This window comes from Coregonus lavaretus (genome assembly GCF_964263955.1).
Source record: "Coregonus lavaretus genome assembly, contig: HAP1_SCAFFOLD_2676, whole genome shotgun sequence".
Classification (NCBI taxonomy): domain Eukaryota; kingdom Metazoa; phylum Chordata; class Actinopteri; order Salmoniformes; family Salmonidae; genus Coregonus; species Coregonus lavaretus.
In genome coordinates this window covers 35192-60548 of record NW_028161744.1, presented here as the reverse complement: position 1 = coordinate 60548, position 25357 = coordinate 35192, and the positions used below count along the sequence as shown (strand labels likewise).

General features: G+C 45.2%; 1 protein-coding gene across 1 annotated transcript; it reads right to left on the bottom strand.

Moving 5' to 3' along the window:
* Positions 1 to 2421: 2421 nt before the first annotated feature.
* Positions 2422 to 25081, bottom strand: LOC311120173 (synaptotagmin-9-like; the record flags this gene model as incomplete). The annotated part of the gene is made up of 3 exons (XM_084194791.1): positions 2422 to 2980; positions 7518 to 8022; positions 24934 to 25081. Coding segments are annotated over 3 exons (1212 nt in total), but the record flags the coding sequence as incomplete, so codon positions are not given.
* Positions 25082 to 25357: the final 276 nt, after the last annotated feature.

Here is a 25357-nt window from a genome sequence, read left to right as displayed (position 1 = left end):
GTATCCACTATCTCAGCCAATCATGGCTAGCCTGGAAGAATCCTGTATTTCTCCCTATATACAATTTTTTTCAAACGGCTCTCATTGAAGTAGGAACTAGCGTCAAATGCCTAGGAACCTGTAACCAGTCACATATATGTGCAGGCAAAATCTGAGGAGAAACAATAATGATGGTTAGGCTAACTGAAATTAGACTCATTTAAATAACATGCTATGCACCATATGGGTTAATATTTTCCTTTGTGGGATTTCAAGACTAGGTACTGACATATGTGGTCCTCTGTAGCTCAATTGGTAGAGCATGGCGCTTATAATGCCAGGGTAGTGGGTTCGATCCCTGGGACCACCCATACGTAAAAAATGTATGCACACATGACTGTAAGTCACTTTGGATAAAAGCGTCTGCTAAATGGCATATTATTATATTATTATTATATTTGCCCAACAATATGAACCTCATATTGCCCCAGACCTGTCAGAATAATACAACAGAGTCTCTCATTAGGCTCAGTGTCGTGACAATGATCTGATACTATGCTCCAGGTTGAAGAAACCTCCTTCTCACCAGCACCAGAACTACAGCAAGAACAAAGTCATCATAAGAGAATTCCTCTTTGAAAAAGTGGAGATCCATTCGCTCCATGCACCAGCTAATTCCTTTAATTTCTTCCCAACTGTCAGCTCAGTGAGCTGGCTAGCAGTCATTTCTGTTTTCTCCACGTTAAGGCACTCTTACTTGGGTAGGTCTTCACTGTCAGATGTCTCCTGACGACTTCTTTCTCCCACAAATGAAACACATTGGGCTCTATTTTAACAAACCTAATATAATGGTACATCTAAGCGCAGGCGGTAGCGCTATAGGTTCAGGGGTGTGTCAGAAATATTTTTGCTATTATCACTATCACAATTATCGGCGCACTTGGTGGCGTTGGCTGTGTTTTGATGAATAAACAAGTTGTGGGTGTGTCGAGGCTTGGCCCCTCACTTGCCAATCAGAATGTGCTCCATGGCGAAATATGTGGTTGCTTCAAGTTGTGTATTTACAGTCTTTTATGTATTGCCTTGGAATCAACTTCAATTCCAATGTTAGTCCGTTATAGTTTGTTAAATGGCTTACAGAAACACAATAGAAAAATGCAGACATATCTTTGATAAACACATTAACTTGAACCCATTTGCAGTCCACGTTGTTCTATGTAATTGCATGGTTTCAATAGCATTCACAGTGATATAGGGGCTAGGCCTACTGTAAATTGCATTATGGCTGAGCATGGACATGCCAAACATTGTCAATAAGCAAGAGTAAATTCATTATTGATAAGGCCTAAAAATAGAACAAATAATTCTAATCAAATTCTAAACAAAACGAAATAACAACTTGTTTTAAATAGGCTATGTCACACTTACAGGCACCATCATTTCTCCCTGTGGCCATATAATATTAAAACAATGCAGACTATGGAGGGTTTTACGGCACATCCAAACTTTTCACAGTAGCTGGACAAAGATCCACTATAAAGAGAAATGGAGAATGTCCATTCACCGTTATACTTCTCCCAAATCAGCCTATATTTTATTAACATAATCGGAACCATCTTACAGATCAGGTCCCATTCACACATCTCCAGAAGTTGCATTGCATGCGCGCCATGGACATTGTAACCGTTAAACCAGGCAGGTGAATCATTCTAATAAGATTGGTTGTAATAAAATTTAATGAAAAACCAGCAATCAGTTTTTTTAAACCACAACAATAAATAAATGTAAAATTGTATGATATCATAAAATGGCCAGGATAAAAAAGACAGGCATTGCTGTTGAACCAGCCTTAGTTATAGTAGGCCTAAGGGAGGGCTTGGGTTTTGAACATATAAAACAGAAAACAAGCCATTGTTGCAGGTTACAGATAACTTCTAAATACAAGGTTCACCGGTATTCACCAAGGTTCTCATCTCTCGTTTCATGATGGGCATTGACACATAGCCTACATGGAGTTTTCTTTTTTTCACATGTATATTTCCACCCCTCCCATCGGAGCACAAGCGAGCTGATACAAGACAGGTAAATTGCAGAACCCGGCGTTAGGGCTGGAAAATGCCAGTGCGTCAGATTTTACATGACGAAATTGCTAACTAATGCACATTTGACACTAGCGCCGCCTTAACGCCAGCTGAAAACTGAGTCCATTTTCTCTATTGCGGATGAAGCGACTCACTGAGAGCTTACTGTGGCTCATCTTGAAAAATGTATGAGGCATTCAACCAAGTACAGTGCCGTAAAAATGTCTAATCCGAAATGAATATCCTGCTATAGTTATAATTGACCACTTATCTTAGTAAATCTAACAGGGTATTAAAGCAGAACAAACATTCCCTTAAAAGCCGGAAACAGGAAGTGATCAAACAGGACGTGCTGACTCACCGTGGAGACGTACTGGATGTCCCGGCAAAGCTTTGTCTCTGCAGGGAAGTCCACCAGATCCAGGAAGTTGTCCACCACCACCTGGCCGATGATGTCGTGGCGCGAGAAACGGTCAAAGTCGTAGACACTGAAGTGCAGCTTGCGCGTCGGCAGCTCAGCGTACTCCACGGGGAACAGGAATACCTCATCGAACACAGGGTTGAGGGTCTTGCGGTGAACCTTGGTCTGGTGCTTGGTCTGCCGGTCCGGTAGTAGGTAAATCTTGACGTAGGGGTCCGAGGTGCCCAATAAGTCCTTGGCGGGGAGATCCTGCGCCTTGTGGATCTTGACGATGAGTTGCTCCAGGTCACAGTCGAACTTGAGAATGAAGTGTAGGCGTCCGCAGCCTCCGCCCCGCCGGCCCCCCTCATCCCCTTCCAGGGAGCGCTGCTTGTAAAGCTCTGGTTTGAGACGACCCAGACCCAGGCCCATCCCAGTCAGGGAGTCCTGTCTCTGGAACTGGGCCACGTTGAAGTCCGGGTTGGACCTGTTTACAGATAATCTACGGATAGAGTTAGACCTGTGTAGAGGACAGACAGAAAGAGACACATTACCATTGTTAGCATAGGTGAGAGGAGACACACAGAGAGACAGCAAATGTGTACTTGATACAACAACAGAGTACCTGAATAAAATAGACAAAGGCTTTCTGTAAATATGACCGTTACAGCTCAAGCAACAATCGATAAAAATAGCAATTCACTCTACTCAGTTTTTCAAGAGGGCTGAGTTTTGGGTAAGTGTTACGTGCTGAACAGAAGATAGACTTTCCTTCAACCACAAACGAATGACTAACAACTAAAGTGAAACTCATTGATACAAAGAGGCTGTCTGGGAGCAGAATTACTCATAGAACATTGTTTGCTGTAGAGGACATGACTCCATAAGACTAAGTGGGATAGCTGCCTTACAGCTGCTGGGTTGCTAGGTCTGAGCTTCTGTTCAGTGCTCTAAACCTGATCAATGTTAGAACTTTCCAACTGCCTCTTTTGTGTCACACAGGGCTTTAACAACGGAGTGAGTCATGGTTTCTACCTAAGTGTGGATGAAGTTTACAATGTTCTGAAGGTGAAATTAAGAATCTGGAGAAAATGTTTTCAAATTAATTAATGAGCTGTCGGGGTGTATTTCACTCGTGCAAAACAATGTGCAAACCAAAGTCGCAAACCAATTATGGTGTCTGTACTTCAGAAGCACAGTAGACATACAGTGGGGGAAAAAAGTATTTAGTCAGCCACCCATTGTGCAAGTTCTCCCACTTAAAAAGATGAGAGAGGCCTGTAGTTTTCATCATAGGTACACGTCAACTATGACAGACAAAATGAGAATAATTTTTCCAGAAAATCATATTGTAGGATTTTTAATAAATTTATTTGCAAATTATGGTGGAAAATAAGTATTTGGTCAATAACAAAAGTTTCTCAATACTTTGTTATATACCCTTTGTTGGCAATGACACAGGTCAAACGTTTTCTGTAAGTCTTCACAAGGTTTTCACACACTGTTGCTGGTATTTTGGCCCATTCCTCCATGCAGATCTCCTCTAGAGCAATGATGTTTTGGGGCTGTCGCTGGGCAACACAGACTTTCAACTCCCTCCAAAGATTTTCTATGGGGTTGAGATCTGGAGACTGGCTAGGCCACTCCAGGACCTTGAAATGCTTCTTACGAAGCCACTCCTTCGTTGCCCGGGCGGTGTGTTTGGGATCATTGTCATGCTGAAAGACCCAGCCACGTTTCATCTTCAATGCCCTTGCTGATGGAAGGAGGTTTTCACTCAAAATCTCACGATACATGGCCCCATTCATTCTTTCCTTTACACGGATCAGTCGTCCTGGTCCCTTTGCAGAAAAACAGCCCCAAAGCATGATGTTTCCACCCCCCCCCCCCCCCCCCCCCCCACACACACACACACACACACAGTAGGTATGGTGTTCTTTGGATGCAACTCAGCATTCTTTGTCCTCCAAACACGACGAGTTGAGTTTTTACCAAAAAGTTATATTTTGGTTTCATCTGACGATATGACATTCTCCCAATCCTCTTCTGAATCATCCAAATGCACTCTAGCAAACTTCAGATGGGCCTGGACATGTACTGTCTTAAGCAGGGGGACACGTCTGGCACTGCAGGATTTGAGTCCCTGGCGGCGTAGTGTGTTACTGATGGTAGGCTTTGTTACTTTGGTCCCAGCTCTCTGCAGGTCATTCACTAGGTCCCCCTGTGTGGTTCTGGGATTTTTGCTCACCGTTCTTGTGATCATTTTGACCCCACGGGGTGAGATCTTGCGTGGAGCCCCAGATCGAGGGAGATTATCAGTGGTCTTGTATGTCTTCCATTTCCTAATAATTGCTCCCACAGTTGATTTCTTCAAACCAAGCTGCTTACCTATTGCAGATTCAGTCTTCCCAGCCTGGTGCAGGTCTACAATTTTGTTTCTGGTGTCCTTTGACAGCTCTTTGGTCTTGGCCATAGTGGAGTTTGGAGTGTGACTGTTTGAGGTTGTGGACAGGTGTCTTTTATACTGATAACAAGTTCAAACAGGTGCCATTAATACAGGTAACGAGTGGAGGACAGAGGAGCCTCTTAAAGAAGAAGCTACAGGTCTGTGAGAGCCAGAAATCTTGCTTGTTTGTAGGTGACCAAATACTTATTTTCCACCATAATTTGCAAATAAATTCATTAAAAATCCTACAATGTGATTTTCTGGATTGTTTTTCTCAATTTGTCTGTCATAGTTGACGTGTACCTATGATGAAAATTACAGGCCTCTCTCATCTTTTTAAGTGGGAGAACTTGCACAATTGGTGGCTGACTAAATACTTTTTTCCCCACTGTATATGTACTGTAGGGTTGGGGTAAATTCCAATTTAATTTCAAATTCCAATTCAATTAGTAAATTGAATTAAATTGAAATGTAAATAAATCTTCAAGTTATGGAATTGGAATTAGACTGTTTGGACTTTTTGAATTGGAATGGTATTTGAACTGTAAAAACCTTTAATCTTCGGAATTGAATTGGAATTGAATATTTTTACATTACCCAGTTAAAGGAATGATCGCAAATAGTATACAACGTGTGCTGTAGGATTTATTTTTAATAATTTCAACCTGTATTCCTATATTTCCAGTCTAGGCTGTTTGAACAGTGACATGATCAGCCTGAAACCCTGAGGGAATTCTTGGAATTTAAACCTAACATTGGAATTCAGAGGAATTGAATTATCTCTGAATTCAAAGACTGATCTGGAATTTGAATTAAATTAAATTGAATTTACAGGGAGAGAGAATTGAATTAGAATTACATTTGTGGAATTGACCCCAATCCTGGTGGACTATGGTACTCATGGAGTGGCAATGTACTGAAAGCTTTATACAGTTGAAGTCGGAAGTTTACATACATCTTAGTCAAATACATTTAAACTCAGTTTTTCACTATTCCTGACATTTAATCATAGTAAAAATTCCCTGTCTTAGGTCAGTTGGGATCACCACTTTATTTTAAGAATGTGAAATGTCAGAATAATAGTAGAGAGCTTTTATTTCTTTCATCACATTCCCAGTGGGTCAGAAGTTTACATACACTCAATTAGTATTTGGTAGCACTGCCTTTAAATTGTTTAACTTGGGTCAAACGTTCCGGGTAGCCTTCCACAAGCTTCCCACAATAAGTTGGGTGAATTTTGGCCCATTCCTCCTGACAGAGCTGGTGTAACTGAGTCAGGTTTGTAGGCCTCCTTGCTCGCACACCCTTTTTCAGTTCTGCCCACAAATGTTCTATAGGATTGAGGTCAGGGCTTTGTTATGGCCCCTCCAATACCTTGACTTTGTTGTCCTTAAGCCATTTTGCCACAACTTTGGAAGTATGCTTGGGGTCATTGTCCATTTGGAAGACCCATTTGCGACCAAGCTTTAAATTCCTGACTGATGTCTTGAGATGTTGCTTCAATATATCCACATAATTTTCCTGGGATGGTGTTCTTTGGCTTGCAAGCAAACCACTTTTTCCTTCAAACATAACGATGGTCATTATGGCCAAACAGTTCTATTGTTGGTTCATCAGACCAGAGGACATTTCTCCAAAGAGTACGATCTTTGCAGTTGCAAACCGTAGTCTGGCTTTTTTATGGCGGTTTTGGAGCAGTGGCTTCTTCCTTGCTGAGCGGCCTTTCAGGTTATGTCGATATAGGACTTGTTTTACTGTGGATATAGATACTGTTGTACCTGTTTCCTCCAGCATCTTCACAAGGTCCTTTGCTGTTGTTCTGGGATTGATTTGCACTTTTCGAACCAAAGTACTTTCATCTCTAGGAGACAGAACGCGTCTCCTTCCTGAGCGGTATGACGGCTGCGTGGTCCCATGTTTGTACAGATGAACGTGGTACCTTCAGGCATTTGGACATTTCTCCCAAGGATGAACCAGACTTGTGGAGGTCTACAGATTTTTTTCTGAGGTATTGTCTGATTTCTTTTGATTTTCCCATGATGTCAAGCAAAGAAGCACTGCGTTTGAAGGTAGACCTTGAAATACATCCACAGGTACACCTCTAATTGACTCAAATGATGTCAATTAGCCTATCAGAAGCTTCTAAAGTCATGACATCATTTTCTGGAATTTTCCAAGCTGTTTAAAGGCACCGTCAACTTAGTGTATGTAAACTTCTGACCCACTTGAATTGTGATACAGTGAATTATAAGTGAAATAATCTGTCTGTAAACAATTGTTCGAAAAATGACTTGTGTCATGCACAAAGTAGATGTCCTAACCGACTTGCCAAAACTATAGTTTGTTAACAAGAAATTTGTGGAGTGGTTGAAAAACTAGTTTTAATGACTCCAACCTAAGTGTATGTAAACTTCCGACTTCAACTGTACCTACTGTGATAACCTTTGTGGTGAACTAATTAAATACTATGTACTATGAAACCAAAGTAGCCGTCTTAGTAGCAGTCTTATATTGTAAGGGACCCTGGTATAGTAGGTACTACAGTATACAAGCAGAGTACATAGCACAGTAGCGACTTCATCATAGTGGAGGATTGTGATATAGTACTCACCCAATCTCTGTGTGTATAGAAATTGACCGGACGGAGGGTGAGGGCTCAGTGGTCTGCCTCTGCATGCGAGGGTTGGTTTGGACCCCGTTCTCCCGGCCTTTACTCTGGGACTCCAGGGGGATGTCTGGAGACGTGTGGCTGATCTTCATGGCTGCCTCTGGGATGGGGATGATCGCCGCTGTGGGGGGCGGCGATACGGGGGTCACCGGCCCCGTCAAGGTCCCAGTTGCCACAGGGACGATGGAACAGCGGTGGGACTCACGGCGGTCGAGGGCGGGGACGGGTGGGTCGACGGCCGTGTAGACTGGCTCCCTGGCTGGGACGTACGGTTGCAAAGGTGCCATGGGGGAATCGTGGTGCCCCTGGGTGGGCTCCTTGATGCTGGGGGAGAGGCCACGCTCCCTCCATGGGATCCAGCAGAGCTTCCAGGAGACGAAGATGGAGACCCCGAACAGGGCCAGGCCACAGGCAGTCACCACCAGAGACAGCAGGCTCACCGACACATCTACAGAATGCAGGGAGGGAGGGAAAGAGGGAGAGAGGGAGGAAAGAAAGGGAGAGAGTCAATACATAATACGGTCATTTTTCTGATATAAGGATGTGAGAGGCACAGTGAGATGAATAAAGATCAATGAAACATCTACAAGGCAAATGCTTTGAAGAGAATTAATCATCATCATCACATCATCATTTCACAACATTTCTAATATCTATTATTGATATAAAGCCTCTCCCAAAACCAAATCCTTTGCACATTTAAAAAAAGAGCCTGTCCTTTAGAAGTCTCCATTGAAATGTCTCTAACTGCTGGTTGATGTAAGATACTATTTCAGCCACACCCGTTGCTGACAGGTGTATAAAATTGGGCACACAGCCATGCAATCTCCATAGACAAACATTGGCAGTAGAATGGCCTTACTGAAGAGCTCAGTGACTTTCTACGTGGCACGTCATAGGATGCCACCTTTCCAACAAGTCAGTTTGTCAAATTTCTGCCCTGCTAGCACTGCCCCGGTTAACTGTAAGTGCTGTTATTGTGAAGTGGAAACGTCTAGGAGCAACAATGGCTCAGCCGCGAAATGGTAGACCATACAAGCTCACAGAAAGGGACCGCCGAGTGCTGAAGTGCATAGCGTGTATAAAATCATCTGTCCTCGGTTGCAACACTCACTACCGAGTTCCAAACTGCATCTGGAAGCAACGACAGCACAAGAACTGTTCGTCGGGAGCTTCATGAAATGGGGTTCCATGGCCGAGCAGCCACATACAAACCTAAGATCACCATGCGCAATGCCAAATGTCGGCTGGAGAGGTGTAAAGCTCGCCGCCATTGGACTCTGGAGCAGCGGAAACGTGTTCTCTGGAGTGATTAGTCATGCTTCACCAACTGGCAGTTCGGCGGACGAATCAGAGTTTGGCGGATGCCAGGAGAACGATACCTGCCCCAATTCATAGTTTGATGGAGGAGGAATAATGGTCTGGGGCTGTTTTTCATGGTTCGGGCTAGGCAACTTAGTTCCAGTGAAGGGAAATCTTAATGCTACAGCATATAATGATATAATGACATTCTAGATGCTTCCAACTTTGTGGCAACAGTTTGGGGAAGGCCCTTTCCTGTTTCAGCATGACAATGCCCCTGTGCACAAAGTGAGGTCCATACAGAAATGGTTTGTCGAGATCGGTGTTGAAGAACATGACTGGCCTGCACAAAGACCTGACCTCAACCCCATCGAACACCTTTGGAATGAATTGGAATGCTGACTGCGAGCCAGGCCTAATTGCCCAACATCAGTGCTCGACTTCACTCAGGCTTTTGTGGCTAAATGGAAGCAAGTCCCTGCAGCAATGTTCCAACATCTAGTGGAAATGCCTTTTTCCAGAAGAGTGGAGGCTGTTATAGCAGTGAAGTGGGGACCAACTCCATATTAATGCCCATGATTTTGAGATGTTCGACGAGCAGGTGTCCACATACCTTTGGTCATGTAGTGTATAAGTCATAGTTTGCCTGTGGGCTTCTCTAGCTGCATGCCATTAAAGACACACCACAAGGAACGGCCTAAGACTGATCAAATCACTAATTGAAAAAACATGGCTTGGTTAATTACAAGTGTGCTTTGCGGGAACTTTTCTCTTCCTCCCTTAATTTGTTCTTAAAGAGAGAGCGTGACAAACTTAATTAGGAATTATCTAAAGTTGTTTAATTATCTCCTCTGGAGTCCCATATGCGCCCAGGGTCCTGATTGTAGCGCTGCTGTAATCTGTTGTCCTTGACTGATAGGAATAGAGCAAGACAATGTGTTGGGGAGAACCATTCTATGGGAATCAATTGACCCATCTTGAACAAGTTCTAAGCCCCTCTTCACGCTGAAATCGTCAATATTTAGAAATACCTGGCGTGCAGGTGATATTTAACAGCCATTTTGAAGGATTAAAGTATGTGATGGATCCTCTGTAAGAGTTTAACATGTTGTGACGACGTCGGACATCTCTGTCCATTTCTCCTCACAGAACTCATAGTTTGCTAAATTGTTTGCCACAAACATACTTGCTATATCTAATTTAAGATAAAACATTGTGCTGTGGAGGGTAATATAAATTAACAAACGGCAAGTGTGTTTTCTTATAATATAATTTATTTCTAAATGTTTAGCCTTAGTATTGGAAACGTTAATGTTTATGCCATAGACATAGACCATATATACAGTATAAAGGTTTATACTAAACATGGCTATGTTCATAGAGAACAGGCTACCTGTTTAGAGGTTTGAATGGTTTATACCAGGTCCTTTTACGATGCCCAACATCTCCTCCTCATCCAAGGAGAGCTGTTGGTGCAGGTAAAGTACACGTTCCTCTGCCCAGGCGTTGCTGACGCATGCCAGATCTTATGCTTGGATAGGAATTTTACGTACCAGCTAATCACATCACACAGGTAACTGGCAACATAATGGAAACACGTGAGTAAATGAGGGATACAAAGTGTATTGAAAGCATGAGCTTCCACACAGGTGTGGTTCCTGAGTTAATGAAGGTTTGATGAGCATAAAAATGATGTAAGCCATATGCCATGGCCGTCTCAGTCACCAGATCTCAACCTAACTGGTTGAGTGGCTGGTTTAATGGCTATTTTTACCCCGTTGGCACTTGCAAATTACCACATGTGAGATAAATTACACTTGCTGAGAATCACTTGCCTCCAACCAAATTAATTAATTATTTATTTTTGGACTTTGAAGTGAAAAATCTAAATTTCAGTTTATATTTAAATAAAAATGTTTGGTCCTGTGCAGATGTAAATCAAACAAATACAAGTGTGAACACCAAATTTGTTCAATTTAAACGTATTTTTGAAGAAATAGTGAATCGTGCACGGATGGCAATATATTTAACCACATTTGTGGGATATTGTCAATTGGATTTGCTCGACTCCTCGCATCCTCTCCTCTGTCCTCTCCTGCCTCCTTTTGAAAAAGGTCAATGTAATCAAGGAGAAGAAACATGGAAACAAATGCACTTGAATTAAATGAGACTCTCCTCCACAAGCGCGTCATCAGACAAGCTATGTTTACAGAGGAGGAATCCATAAATAAGTATAAAGTGGTGCAAACAAATTTAGCTAGTTGTACCAGACATTTTATAAATTAATTACAAAACGGATTACAAAACTGTTCCTGGTAGGACTCCGGTAGGATACACATAAGAATCCTCGGCTGGAAGAGGCTATCGAGGAGAGGAGCAAACTCCTCCTTCACCTATTAACAAATTGACATATGGCAACAACTTATCGGTTTCCGGATCAGGAGGTGAGGAGGACGGAGGAGTCGAGGAGAGGATGGACTTATGCCCAATAGAGAATCTCCCTATATCTAGGCTGGTCCTCATCCTCTACATGGTTTAAACTAAGATGCTACAGGTATGTACACAGTGTGAGAAGCCTTGTAGAAATGATGCAAGTAATCCTCTAAATATATTTTCATGTGACAGCTTTTACAGCATGACTTGCAACATGTTGTGTAGTTGAATGTAGATGATGCTATTGATGTATTGCACTTTGTTGTCCCCATAATGGTCTTGTAGGAAGCAGTGACAGTCCTATGAATGTGACATTTTTCTTTACAATGCTGTCAATGTCATCATAATATTGTTGAATAGCTGTAAAACAGGCTATTTAATTGGCCTAGCACATTGAGCTCACAAATCAAATGACAGAGCATCTCGGTACTGTTCACCTTCAGAATGAGAGCTAGAGAGACTGTTTAGGGTTTACTGTGTTCCCATGTTTCCATGCAACATGGGTTGCAGGCACTTTTTGGCCTCATCACGGCAGCCTCAAATATCACAAATAAAAGATAGAGATTTAAAAGATGAAGTGTTGTGATGAATAATAGAGGGTGCTCATTCACACTGGCACAGGGTCTCCGTCACCATGGAAGGGGGGGACAGAAACACAATCACAAGGAGCCTTCTGATTCATCTTGGAGTTCGCCTCCAAAGCAATCCCAGGAAGTGAAGTGATGATGATATATCCCTCTCTGGGAATTCTTCTGAAGAGGTTCAAGTTCCGCCAAAGAGAGATCTTCAAAGAGATTCATCAGTGTCATTGGGAATTCATCCTTTTGGTACAGCTGTCACCCCTTGAACTTGGAGGGCTTGGCAAACTCTCAGACGTTAGGGTCACACAATGTAACACAATGCATGAGACCTAACTACCGTACACTTTCCGAACTATAGAGCAAATCAGCACTCCCCCACTCATCACTACTACACATAATGGCACACCTGCAGAGGCTGGGCATTTTGCCTAGCTATCATTATGGGAGTTAAATGGCCGGATTGTCTAGAGGCATTTACAAAACAGACCCACTCAACTGTAAATTGTTTTGCACCATACAGTATTGTACCATGATGTTCACCATATTTGTCCATATGCTGTCCCATTCTCCAGCCCTGTTCTCCATTGTTTATGAAACCCTGTGGGTTTACATGAACTGAGGCGTAGGAAATTATGAAATTATGATTTGTCTAATTAATCCACTGGGAGATAGCTTTTTTATTTATTAATTTTTATATGCAAAATGACTAAGCACAGATAGGGCTATGCAAGAGAACACTCAGGATGTTATCTTGTCTAAAACAAGCTCTGGGTTTGTGAGATAACATGTTTCTCTGGATCGTAGACCTTTCACATACCTCCACAGGGGTGAAAGTGAAAATAGTGAAGACAGCTGTTTCGCAATCAGCAGTAACAGCCGTGGAAAGGCAAAATTACAAACATGGCAAATCTCTGGACATTTAATAACAATTCAGAACCAGAGCTGCGGCTCCTGATGCTAGGTCTGTTCCACTGATTTTTGTGCTGAGCGATTAATCAAAATGTTGGTTATTATTCATTTTTTAAACAACATCGGTTCAATTATTTGAATTCCATTTAGTTTGTTTTAAAGTCTGTGAGCTCAATGTGCAAATTGCACAGTTTCTCTAGAGATAAACCAGATCCAGCCTGAACTGTGCGATGTAGTAGGGAGTTGTAGTTTCCAACAGGTCTGGAAGGGCATAGGCCCACCCTCTTGGGAGCCAGACCCAACCACTGGGGAGCCAGGCCCAGCCAATCAGATTTTTTTTATTGTGAGGCCGGTTGGACGTACTGCCATATTCTCTTAAACGACGTTTGAGGCAGCATATGGTAGAGAAATTAACTTTCAATTATCTGTTGGACATTCCTGCAGTCAGCATGCCAATTGCACGCTCCCTCAAAACAAGAGAAATCTGTGGCATTGTGTTGTGTGACAAAACCTCATACTTTAGATTGGCCTTTTATTGTCCCCAGCACAAGGTGCACCTGTGTAATGATCATGCTGTTTAATCAGCTTCTTGATATGCCACACCTGTCAGGTGGATGGATTATCTTGGCAAAGGAGAAATGCTCATTAACAGTGATGTAAACAAATTTGTGCACACAATTTGAGAGAAATAAGCTTTTTGTGCAGCTCATGAAACATGGGACCAACACTTTACTTGTTGCATTTATGTTTTTGTTCAGTATACTAAAATAGTGATTTTGTCAGACAGCATGGGCAGCAGCTCTATAGAGATGAGATGATGATTTGGAATGAAATAAAGTCATCAAATAAAACAAATATAATATACATAACTGAAATATAAGTGCATAAATGATGGTTAATAAGTAATAAGCAGTAATGGGCAGTCACTACCATCAGGAGACTTTTATTAATTGTTTTATTCTGTGTTGTTACAGCTTTAACACAAATAATCTAACCGAAACCGAACCGACCTCAAAAAGCACTAATCGCTCAGCACTAATGGATGTGGAATCTGCTGGGCGGACCAAGGGAAATCACATGTAGGGTAAAAGGCCAGGCTGACCACCTTTGATTGCAGTAACAAGCAAATGGGTTGTTTTTGACATGGCCTACTCCATTACATTTTCTCTCAGAATGTTGAGGCAAAGCATGCTGGGAGTCTGGGGCTTCCTTAATGAGCCTAGTATTTCACACCACCTCCCCCTCTTCTTCCTCCTCTTATTGCTGCCTCCTCCTTCACCTGCTCCTTTGCTAACCTCTGACCCCACTCTCCCCTCTTCACTCTTTTTTCTCTTTCTATTACCCTCCCCCTCTTCCTCCTCATCCTCACCCCTGTTTCTCCCTCTGATATGTCAGGGATAGAACACCTTTTACACATCAAAGTCAATAATTATACCATTCCGATAGCTCTCACGTCAATCAATAATCAAACAGTTCATTAAAATAATAGATTATGATCCACAGCAGTCTAAAATAAATGCACCCTTATTGAGTCACTTCAAATATTGCAGTGAGTTGGCCTACGTTGTGATAGTGTGAAGAAGGTGAATGATGAAGTCTGTCCCAAGATATTTTCTGCAGAGCCTTGACCACTCGTGCATTTCTCAGAGCACTTGCAAACACATCATCAATACGTGTGGGAGTGTACAGTCCACACTGTACGTGGTGGTAAATGGGACAAGGCCATTCTGGCTTGTTGTCTCGCTTTGATGATGTCATACCAACATACCACACACATAATATCTCCATTTCTGTTTCTAGGCTATTATTAAGATCAAAGAACTTCACAAACAATCGTGAATCTTCTTGGGCTGATCCCTCCTTTCAAGCTCCTCCAAGCTGTTATAAACATGCAAAATACTGCAATATGGAGAACCAACTGTGTGAAAATGTACCTCCACGTTCATATACTGTATGTTACCTGCATTATTTTTATCAGGTGGTTGAGTGCTTCATTACAGTAATGCCATTGAAATACCACTAAGCAGGGTGGCCATTTTGCTAATGCAACATTCATGTCCTGCCACTCCTGTCACCTGTGCTAAAGCTCCTCTTTAGCTGTATTGGACACATGTTTCAAGTTTCAAGTTTTAATGTCACGTGCACAAGTACAGTGAAATGCCTTTCTTGCAAGCTCTAAACCCAACAATGCAGTAATCAATATCAATGTAGTATTGAAAATAACATAAGGTAGAACACACGAGAAGTAAGTAAGCTATATACAGGGTCAGTTCCAATCCCATATTTATAATGTGCAGAGATACTGGAGTGATAGAGAGCATTGCCATATGTCCACTTGCTGTCTTCTGTGCACACAGCACATGTGACCATCACAGACCTGCAATGGGCCATTGAACATGAATGGAGGAGGCTTTGAACACACAAATCCCATTCTCTGGATCACAAATATACTGATAGCATCAGTCACTATTCCTGATTAAATAAATCAAATCAGTGAAACCACAGGCCATGGCACAACCAGCCAAAGACATGGTACACCAGGGGTGAGCTGTGTTTAGACCACACTGTGGCATCTGATCGAATTGTGGCTATTGAGCTCAGGCCCTGTAGCCTGAGAGAGCATTGTTCCAGAGGCCAAGTGGTGGTTTGCTTGGCAGGTTGCCCTGATACTGCCTAGGAATTAGAGATTCATAGTATATCTGAAAAGACTCAAATAACCATGATAGCTAACACAAAAATCTGAAAGAGAGGGGGGGGGGGGGGGGGGGTATGGAGTGGGAGGGAAATACTGCTGATTAAGCATTACCTTGGACCTACAGTAGTATTCCCTTGTGTTGCTCTAAGCTGCCTCACAGTTTGTTTGGTGTTGAATTAGTGAGAGATTAGTTAGGAAGCATTAATTAGTGTGCCCTATAGCAAACTGATATGTAATCATCTACATTACCTACACCTCTCCTCAATAAGTTATCAGCAGCAATAGCAGTCAATATACCTGCTCTTTCCAAGACATAGACTGACTGGCCAGGTGATTCCAGGTGAAAGCTATGATCCCTTATTGATGTCACTCAATCAGCGTAGATGAAGGGGAGGAGACAGGTTAAAAAATGATTTTTAAGCCTTGAGACAATTGAGACATGAATTGTGTATGTGTGCCATTCAGAGGGTGAATGGGCAATACAAAATATTTGTTACTCAATATTAGGAAGGTGTTCTTAATGTTTTGTACACTCAGTGTAGATTAGCTACTGTATGTGAATGTGAGTGAGCTGCTAGCAACCAAAAACCTTGCAGGCATTATCTATCACAGGCATTATCTATAAGTAGAGTTTGATAATACTGTGGCAACGACACCTAAACAGTGTTGAGTAGCTGGGAGTCCTGCTCTCAGTCTATCTATCAGTCTATCTACCAGTCTATAAGATGAGCACAGCAGGGGGACATGTTGCTGGAAAACTATATTTTCCCAGCCACTCGATGCATGGCCATGATCTAGCTTAAGATAGAGTAGCTTCATTTCTCCCAGGGCTGCTATTACTGAGGACTCAACATGACATATGTTACACATATAGCCCAGAATTGCACGCATGTACATAATGGGTCTGACTGCAACATGCTCATCGCTACATTAATGTATAGACAGCAGGCAGATGTCTGTGAAGTTATTTTGGTAAAGGTGAGAGATCTAATGTAAGAGATTCTCCAGATGATTTAAAATAGTAAGCTTCACAGTTGCATAAATATTGAGTATGGTGCTGAAATACATTTTGACCTGATCTGGTGTGAGGGAGTTACTTGGCCTGTATAAACACTTCAAATGTGTTAGCCATGGTGCCATGGTTGGTTTTTAACCCTCCACACAGAAACAGACACACGGATACACACACACTCCTCTCCGTTTGGGTCACATATCTTTGAATGCCAGAGACCAACACAAAAAGACTTGTCAATCTTCCTATATCTTTCATCCTTATTTCTCTCTGGTTTATTGAGGTGCCAATCATCCAGGACAGGATGAAAGGGCTCAGCTGGATATGTTAATAAAACCAGGGACTATGGACTCAAGGGAACCTGCCCCTGATCGCAGTTCAATAACCCCACCATAGACACTCCACCTGGCTGTCAATGCAGAGGGGAGAGGGGAGAATGGAGGTAGAGACAAATGGAGAGAGGAGAAGGGAGAGTGCATGGAGGATAGTGCTGAAGGGAGAGGAAATGGTGCATGGGGAGAGGAGCAGGGACGGATAGCGCACAGAGAGTAGAAGGGAGAGGAGAAGGGGATGAGGAGAGGGGCTATAGGGGGGAGGGGAGAGAAGAGGAGAGAGAAGAAGGGAGAGGAGAAGGGGGTGAGGAGAGGGACTATAGGGGGGAGGGGGGAGAAGAGGAGAGAGAACAAGGGAGAGGAGAAGGGGGTGAGGAGAGGGGCTATAGGGGGAGGGGAGAGAAGAGGAGAGAGTAGAAGGGAGAGGAGAAGGGGGTGAGGAGAGGGGCTATAGGGGGGAGGGGAGAGAAGAGGAGAGAAAAGAAGGGAGAGGAGAAGGGGGTGAGGAGAGGGCTATAGGGGGGAGGGGGAGAAGAGGAGAGAGAAGAAGGGGGAGGAGAAGGGGGTGAGGAGAGGGGCTATGGGGGGAGGGGGAGAAGAGGAGAGAGTAGAAGGGAGAGGAGAAGGGGGTGAGGACAGGGGCTATAGGGGGAGGTGAGAGAAGAGGAGAGAGAAGAAGGGAGAGGAGAAGGGGGTGAGGAGAGGGGCTATAGGGGGGAGGGGAGAGAAGAGGAGAAAGAAGAAGGGACAGGGAGAAAGGAGATGCGAGAGTGAAGACAGGTTTTGACTGAAAGGATAGGGGTGGGGTTAGGGGCACATCTTGAACCATTCATCAATCAGGGGTATGTGAGAAAGGCAGAAGGTTGGGTTATTAGTCCAAGCTCAGGCCATTGGGATCACAATATGTCACATTTTACGCTTCCAGAAACCTCCAGAGAACCTTCTAGTAATCACCATGGACTGCAACAGGCGGTCATGGATCAGTGGGTTGAGTGAAAAACACATCCACCTCATGACAGAATTCTGGCTTATGGCAGCTGCACGCACGCATTCACACACAGCTGGTGTGGGTTAGTGTTATACTGTATTACTAAGAATGCACTCCTCCCTCCTCTCCAGACGCGGTTCCCCAAAATTCCCGCTCCAATATAAGCACTGCCTCCCTCTCTTGCTGAGGCTAGCATGCATACAGTTGAAGTCGGAAGTTTACATCCACTTAGGTTGGAGTCATTAAAGCTCGTTTTTCAACCACTCCACAAATTTCTTGTTAACAAACTATAGTTTTGGCAAGTCGGTTAGGACATCTACGTTGTGCATGACACAAGTAATTTTTCCAACAATTGTATACAGACAGATTATTTAACTTATAATTCACTGTATCACAATTCCAGTGGGTCAGAAGTTGACTGTACCTTTAACCAGCTTGGAAAATTCCAGAAAATGATGTCATGGCTTTAGAAGCTTCTGATAGGCTAATTGACATCATTTGAGTCAATTGGAGGTGTACCTGTGCCTACCTTCAAAATCATTGCCTCTTTGCTTGAAGTCATGGGAAAATCAAAAGAAATCAGCCAAGACCTCATAAAAAAATGGAAGACCTCCACAAGTCTGGTTCATCCTTGGGAGTAATTTCCAAATGCCTGAAGGTACCACGTTCATCTGTACAAACAATAGTATGCAAGTATAAACACCATTGGATCACGCAGCTGTCATACCGCTTAGGAATGAGATGCGTTCTGTCTCCTAGAGATGAACGTACTTTGGTGTGAAAAGTGCAAATCAATCTCAGAACAACAGCAAAGGACCTTGTGAAGATGCTGGAGGAAACAGGTACAAAAGTATCTATATCCACAGTAAAACGAGTCCTATATCGCCATAACCTGAAAGGCTGCTCAGGAAGGAAGAAGCCACTGCTCCAAAACCGCCATAAAAAAGCAAGACTACGGTTTGCAACTGCACATGGGGACAAAGATCGTACTTTTTAGAGAAATATCATCTGGTCTGATTAAACAAAAATAGAACTGTTTGGCCATAATGACCATCGTTATGTTTGGAGGAAAAAGGGGGATGCTTGCAAGCTGAAGAACACCATCCCAACCGTGAAGCACAGGTGTCACGAATTCAGCCGAGGCTGCCCCTCCTCCTTGCTCTGGCAGGCTTCGGCGTTCATCGTAACCGGAGTACTAGCTGCTACCGATCCATGTTTCTATGTTCTACTTGTTTTGTCTGTATTGGTCTCACCTGTTTCCCATCTTGTAATTATGTCTTCCCTATTTAACCCTCTGGCTCACACCGTGTGTTGTGCGTGTTTGTCCATGTTTTGGTTGTCGTATGTGAGCGGGTTTGTTCCTCCCGCGTGGAGGTATGTTCTTTAAGATACCTATGAGTCAAGTACGTTTTTTGAGTAGCTCTGTGTCCTGCACCTGACTTCGTCCTACCGCATTACACTGACGCCTTGACAGAAACACGCACCAAAATATGGATTCAGCAGGTACATTCATTTCATCCGGATCAATGGAGGAACGTGTCCAACAGCAGGCGACCATGATCCAGACTCTCGGCACCGCAATGGAGCGCGTGTTGAACACTATGGAGCGATGGGAGAGAGGTGGTGGTCCTACACCTCCTCCAACTACACAACCACCCACACCGCTGTCCACCCCTTCGTCATCTGGGTCCAGTGGGATTCAGCTCTCGCTCCCGAGGGCATACGATGGTACAGCTGACGGGTGCCAGGGTTTTCTACTCCAGGTAGAGCTCTACCTGGCTACCATCCACCCGGCTCCCTCGGGATACGAGAGCGTGTCCGCTCTCATCTCCTGTCTGTCTGGAAGAGTGCTCGAGTGGGCCAACGCTGAGTGGGGAGGAATAGACGCAGCGTCAGTACGCTATGAGGATTTCACCCGCCGCTTTCGGGCGGTATTTGATCATCCACCAGAGGGGAGAGTGGCGGGGGAACGTCTATTCCACCTCAGACAGGGGAGGAGGAGCGCACAGGACTTTGCACTGGACTTCAGGACTCTGGCTGCCAGCGCAGGATGGAATGAGAGGGCCCTGATTGACCACTACCGATGCAGCCTCCGGGAGGATGTTCGTCGGGAACTGGCCTGCAGGGACACCACTCTTAACCTGGACCAACTGGTGGACATGTCGATAAGGCTGGATAACCTGTTGGCAACCCGCGGACGTCCGGATCAGGGGCCGTCCATTCCATCCCCCAGCACCTCCGACCCTACTCCTATGGAGCTCGGAGGTGCTGCACTTAGGGAGACCGGAAGGAGGGCCATCTCCTGCACCGCCTGTGGCCGCGGAGGACACACTGCTGGTCGGTGCTGGGGAGGGTCTTTCAGGAATCGAAGCGGTAGGCAGAGCACTGGTGGACCGTCTCAGGTGAGTAGGCACCCGACTCACCCAGAGCTCCCTGTTGCGCATATGTGTATATGTGGTCCTCTGTAGCTCAATTGGTAGAGCATGGCGCTTGTAACGCCAGGGTAGTGGGTTCGATCCCCGGGACCACCCATACGTAAAAATGTATGCTCACATGACTGTAAGTTGCTTTGGATAAAAGTGTCTGCTAAATGGCATATTATTATAGATGTTGTATTTCCAGAGTTTTTCCCTCATTCCCAGCATAAGGCGCTAGTAGATTCAGGCGCAGCTGGGAACTTTATTGATCATCAGTTTTCCCGTAGATTAGGGATTCCTATTGTGCCTGTTACTGTGCCCTTCCCTGTACATGCCCTAGATAGTCGCCCTTTAGGGTCAGGTCTGATTAGGGATGTCACAGCTCCACTCTGGATGAAGACGCAGGAGGGTCATGAGGAAAAAATTAGTCTCTATCTGATTGATTCTCCTGCGTTTCCAGTGGTGTTGGGGCTTCCCTGGTTAGCCTCTCATGACCCCACTATTTCATGGCAACAGAGGGCTCTCAAGGGATGGTCTAGTCAGTGCTCGGGGAGGTGTGTAGGTGTTTCCGTAGGGGCATCTATGGTGGAAAGTCCAAACCAGGTTTCCACCATGCACATTCCGCCTGAATATGCCGATTTACCACCCCATCAACAGGGGGATTGTGCGATAAACCACCAGGTAGGCGCTGCACTTCCTCGGAGTCATGTGTATCCTCTGTCACAGGAGGAGACGGTGGCTATGGAAACCTATGTCACCGAATCTCTGAGGCAGGGATACATTCGGCGTTCCACTTCCCCTATCTCCTCAAGTTTATTTTTTGTGAAGAAGAAGGATGGTGGCTTACGCCCGTGCATTGACTACCGTGGTCTTAATCAGATCACTGTGAAGAACAGCTATCCACTACCTTTGATTGCTAGTATAATGGAGTCCTTGCACGTGGCGCGCTTCTTCACTAAATTGGATTTCAGGAGCGCGTACAACCTGGTATGTATCCGGGAGGGAGATGAGTGGAAGACAGCATTCAGTACCACCTCTGGGCACTATGAGTACCTCATCATGACATACGGGTTGATGAATGCTCCATCAGTGTTCCAATCCTTTGTTGATGAGATTTTCAGGGACCTGCACGGACAGGGTGTAGTGGTATATATTGATGACATTCTCATATACTCCGCTACACGGGCCGAGCATGTGTCCCTGGTGCGTCAAGTGCTTGGTCGACTGTTGGAGCATGACCTGTATGTGAAGGTGGAGAAATGTCTGTTCTTCCAAGAGTCCATCTCCTTCCTAGGGCACCGCCTGTCCGCGTCAGGGGTGGAGATGGAGATTGACCGCATTTCAGCCGTGCGTAATTGGCCGACTCCAACCACGGTGAAGGAGGTGCAGCGATTCTTGGGTTTTGCCAACTACTACCGGAGGTTTATCCAGGGCTTTGGTCAGGTAGAGGCTCCCATTACCTCCTTGCTGAAGGGAGGACCGGTGCGACTGCAGTGGTCAGCTGCGGCGGACAGGGCTTTTGGTCATCTGAAGGAACTGTTTACCTCGGCTCCAGTGCTGGCTCATCCGGATCCCTCCTTAGCATTCCAGGTTGAGGTGGACACATCCGAGGCTGGGATAGGAGCTGTACTGTCTCAGCGCTCGGGTATGCCACTAAAGCTCTGCCCCTGTGCTTTCTTTTCTAAGAAGCTCAGTCTGGCGGAGCGCAACTATGATGTGGGGGACCGGGAGCTGTTGGCTGTGGTTAAGGCTCTGAAAGTGTGGAAGCATTGGCTTGAGGGGGCTAAACACCCTTTCCTCATTTTGACTGACCATCGCTATCTGGAGTACATCCGGGCGGCGAAGAGATTGAACCCTCGCCAGGCAAGGTGGGCCATGTTCTTCACTCGTTTTGTGTTTACTCTTACTTAGAGACCAGGTTCCCATAACGCTAAGGCAGACGCCCTGTCCCGACTGTATGACACAGAGGAGAGGTCCATTGAGCCCACTCCCATACTTCTGGCGTTGTGTCTGGTGGCGCCGGTGGTGTGGGAGGTTGACGCGGACATCGAGTGGGCGTTACGTACCGAGCCCACTCCCCCCCAGTGTCCAGAGGGTCGTATGTACGTGCCGCTCGAGGTTCGCTATCGATTGATCTATTGGGCTCACACGTCACCCTCCTCTGGTTATCCTGGCATCGGTCGGACAGTGCACAGTGTCTTAGTGAGAAGTACTGGTGGCCCACTTTAGCCAAGGACGTGAGGGTTTATGTTTCCTCCTGCTCGGTGTGCGCCCAGTGTAAGGCACCTAGACACCTTCCACAACGGCCATGGTGTCACCTATCAGTGGATTTTGTTACGGACCTTCCCCCCTCACAAGGGAACACCACGATCCTGGTCGTTGTGGATCAGTTTTCTAAGTCCTGCCATCTCATTCCTATGCCAGGTCTCCCTACGGCCCTACAAACTGCTGAGGCCCTATTTACACACGTCTTCCGGCACTACGGGGTGCCTGAGGATAATGTATCAGATCGGGTCCACAGTTCACCTCAAGGGTCTGGAGGGCGTTCATGGAACGTCTGGGGTTCTCGATCAGCCTGACCTCAGGTTTTCACCCCGAGAGTAATGGGCTGGTGGAGAGAGTTAACCAGGATGTGGGTAGGTTTCTGCGGTCCTATTGCCAGGACGGGCCGGGGGAGTGGTTGGGTTTTATCCCCTGGGCAGAGATGACCCAAAACTCACTCCGCCACTCATCCACTAACCTTTCTCACTTTCAGTGTGTGTTAGGTTACAGCCGGTCCTGGTACCTTGGCATCAGAGCCAGATCGAGGCTCCTGCGGTGGATGAGTGGTGAAACCTGCCCCTTCGCCTGCCCTGCCGGAAGCTGGGTCGGCGGTTTGTGGGGCCATTTAAAATCCTGAGGAGATTGAACAAGGTTTGTTATAGGTTACAGCTTCCTCTGAATTACCGTATTAACCCCTCGTTCCATGTGTCTCTCCTCAGGCCGGTAGTAGCTGGTCCACTCCAGGAGTCTGAGGTACGGGAGGTTCCTCCGCCCCCACTGGACATCGAGGGGGCACCGGCGTACTCGGTCCGGTCCATCTTGGATTCGAGGCTTCGGGTGGGGGGCCTGCAGTATCTCGTGGAGTGGGAGGGGTACGGTCCGGAGGAACGGTAGGAGGGACATCCTCGATACCTCCATGTTGAGGGATTTCCACCGTAGTCATCCGACTCGCCCTGCTCTGCGTCCTCCTGGCTGCCTGTGCACGGCTGGGGCCGCGCATCAAAGGGGGGGGGGTGGGTACTGTCACGAATTCAGCCGAGGCTACCACTCCTCCTTGCTCGGGCAGTCTTCGGCGTTCGTCGTCACCGGAGTACTAGCTGCTACCGATCCATGTTTCTATGTTCTACTTGTTTTGTCTGTATTGGTCTCACCTGTTTCCCATCTTGTAATTATGTCTTCCCTATTTAATCCTCTGGCTCACACTGTGTGTTGTGCGTGTTTGTCCATGTTTTGGTTGTCGTATGTGGGCGGGTTTGTTCCTCCCTGCGTGGAGGTATGTTCTTTAAGATACCTACGAGTATAGGGCGTTTTTCGAGTAGCTCTGTGTCCTGCACCTGACTTCGTCCTACCGCAGAATTACACTGACGCCTTGACAACAGGGGTGGCAGCATCATGCTGTGGGGGTGCTTTGCTGCAGGAGGGACTGGTGCACTTCACAAAATAGATGGCATCATGAGGAAGGAAAATTATGTGGATATATTGAAGCAACATCTCAAGACATCAGTCAGGAAGTTAAAGCTTGGTCGCAAATGGTTCTTCCAAATGGACAATGACCCCAAGCATACTTCCAAAGTTGTGGCAAAATGGCTTAAGGACAACAAAGTCAAGGTATTGGAGTGGCCATCACAAAGCCCTGACCTCAATCCTATAGAAAATTTGTGGGCAGACCTGAAAAAGCGTGTGCGAGCAAGGAGGCCTACAAACCTGACTCAGTTACACCAGCTCTGTCAGGAGGAATGGGCCAAAATTCACCCAACTTATTGTGGGAAGCTTGTGGAAGGCTACCCGAAACGTTTGACCCAAGTTAAACAATTTAAAGGCAATGGTACCAAATACTAATTGAGTGTATGTAAACTTCTGACCCACTGTGAATGTGATGAAAGAAATAAAATATATTATTCTGACATTTCACATTCTTAAAATTTAGTGGGGACGAGTGTTTTATGGCATGTGCTAATGCAAAAAAATTAGATAGCATTGGGAGTCAGGCCAGCTCAAGCTTCAATGAATGCGACCAAGGATTACACAAACTCGCACCTGTCCCCATCCACCACTCCCAACCCCCCAACACCCCATCCAACTCAGGTGCACCAGAAATAAGGGCACATATAACAAGATCCATGGTGCGCACACTACATTTATAGGCAAGGTTGAATATAGCCTACTGACTTTTGTTTTTATCAAACGTGTTTGTGCAAAACCCTATATGAAATAATTTCCCCACTCCTAAACTCCCATGCAACAAGTTCTGTGCATAAATGGAACCCTATCTCGCCAAGCTTAATGTGTGAAAAATTATATTCAGATCAAAGTGTTATGTAGATTTCAGAGCACAGGAAAAAAAGTTACATCTTTGTATAATTCAAAATAAAAAGCACACACGCATTGCATACACATAATTGGATAGGATTGACCAGTGCATTAATACCTGAGTCGGTGTAGCGTGGTCTGGCGAGGTCCCGGAAATGGTAAATGAAATCCAGACAGTTCTCGTTCTGTACTTCCCCTTTAGAGCAGAGATCAGACAGGAGTTCTAGTGCTTTTTGACAAATCTCGTCCTCTCTGTCGCCAGGCATTTCCCACCAGCATCCTTCTGAATGGAGGGGCTCCTATGGCACCACCACACCACCCCACCCACCAGAGTCGCCTAGCCCCTGCAGAATCACACTAATCCTCCCGGCAGAGAGTAAACTAAAGCCCGAGTAGCAGCGCTCCACCCGAAGCGGAGTCACCAACACCCCGCAGCTCAGCACCACTCTGGCTGTCTGAAAAACCAACCAGGGTAGCGGAGGAGGAATAGGGAAGTATACTAGGTCAAAAAAACATAATATTCCTTTGTTTCTTTCCAAACG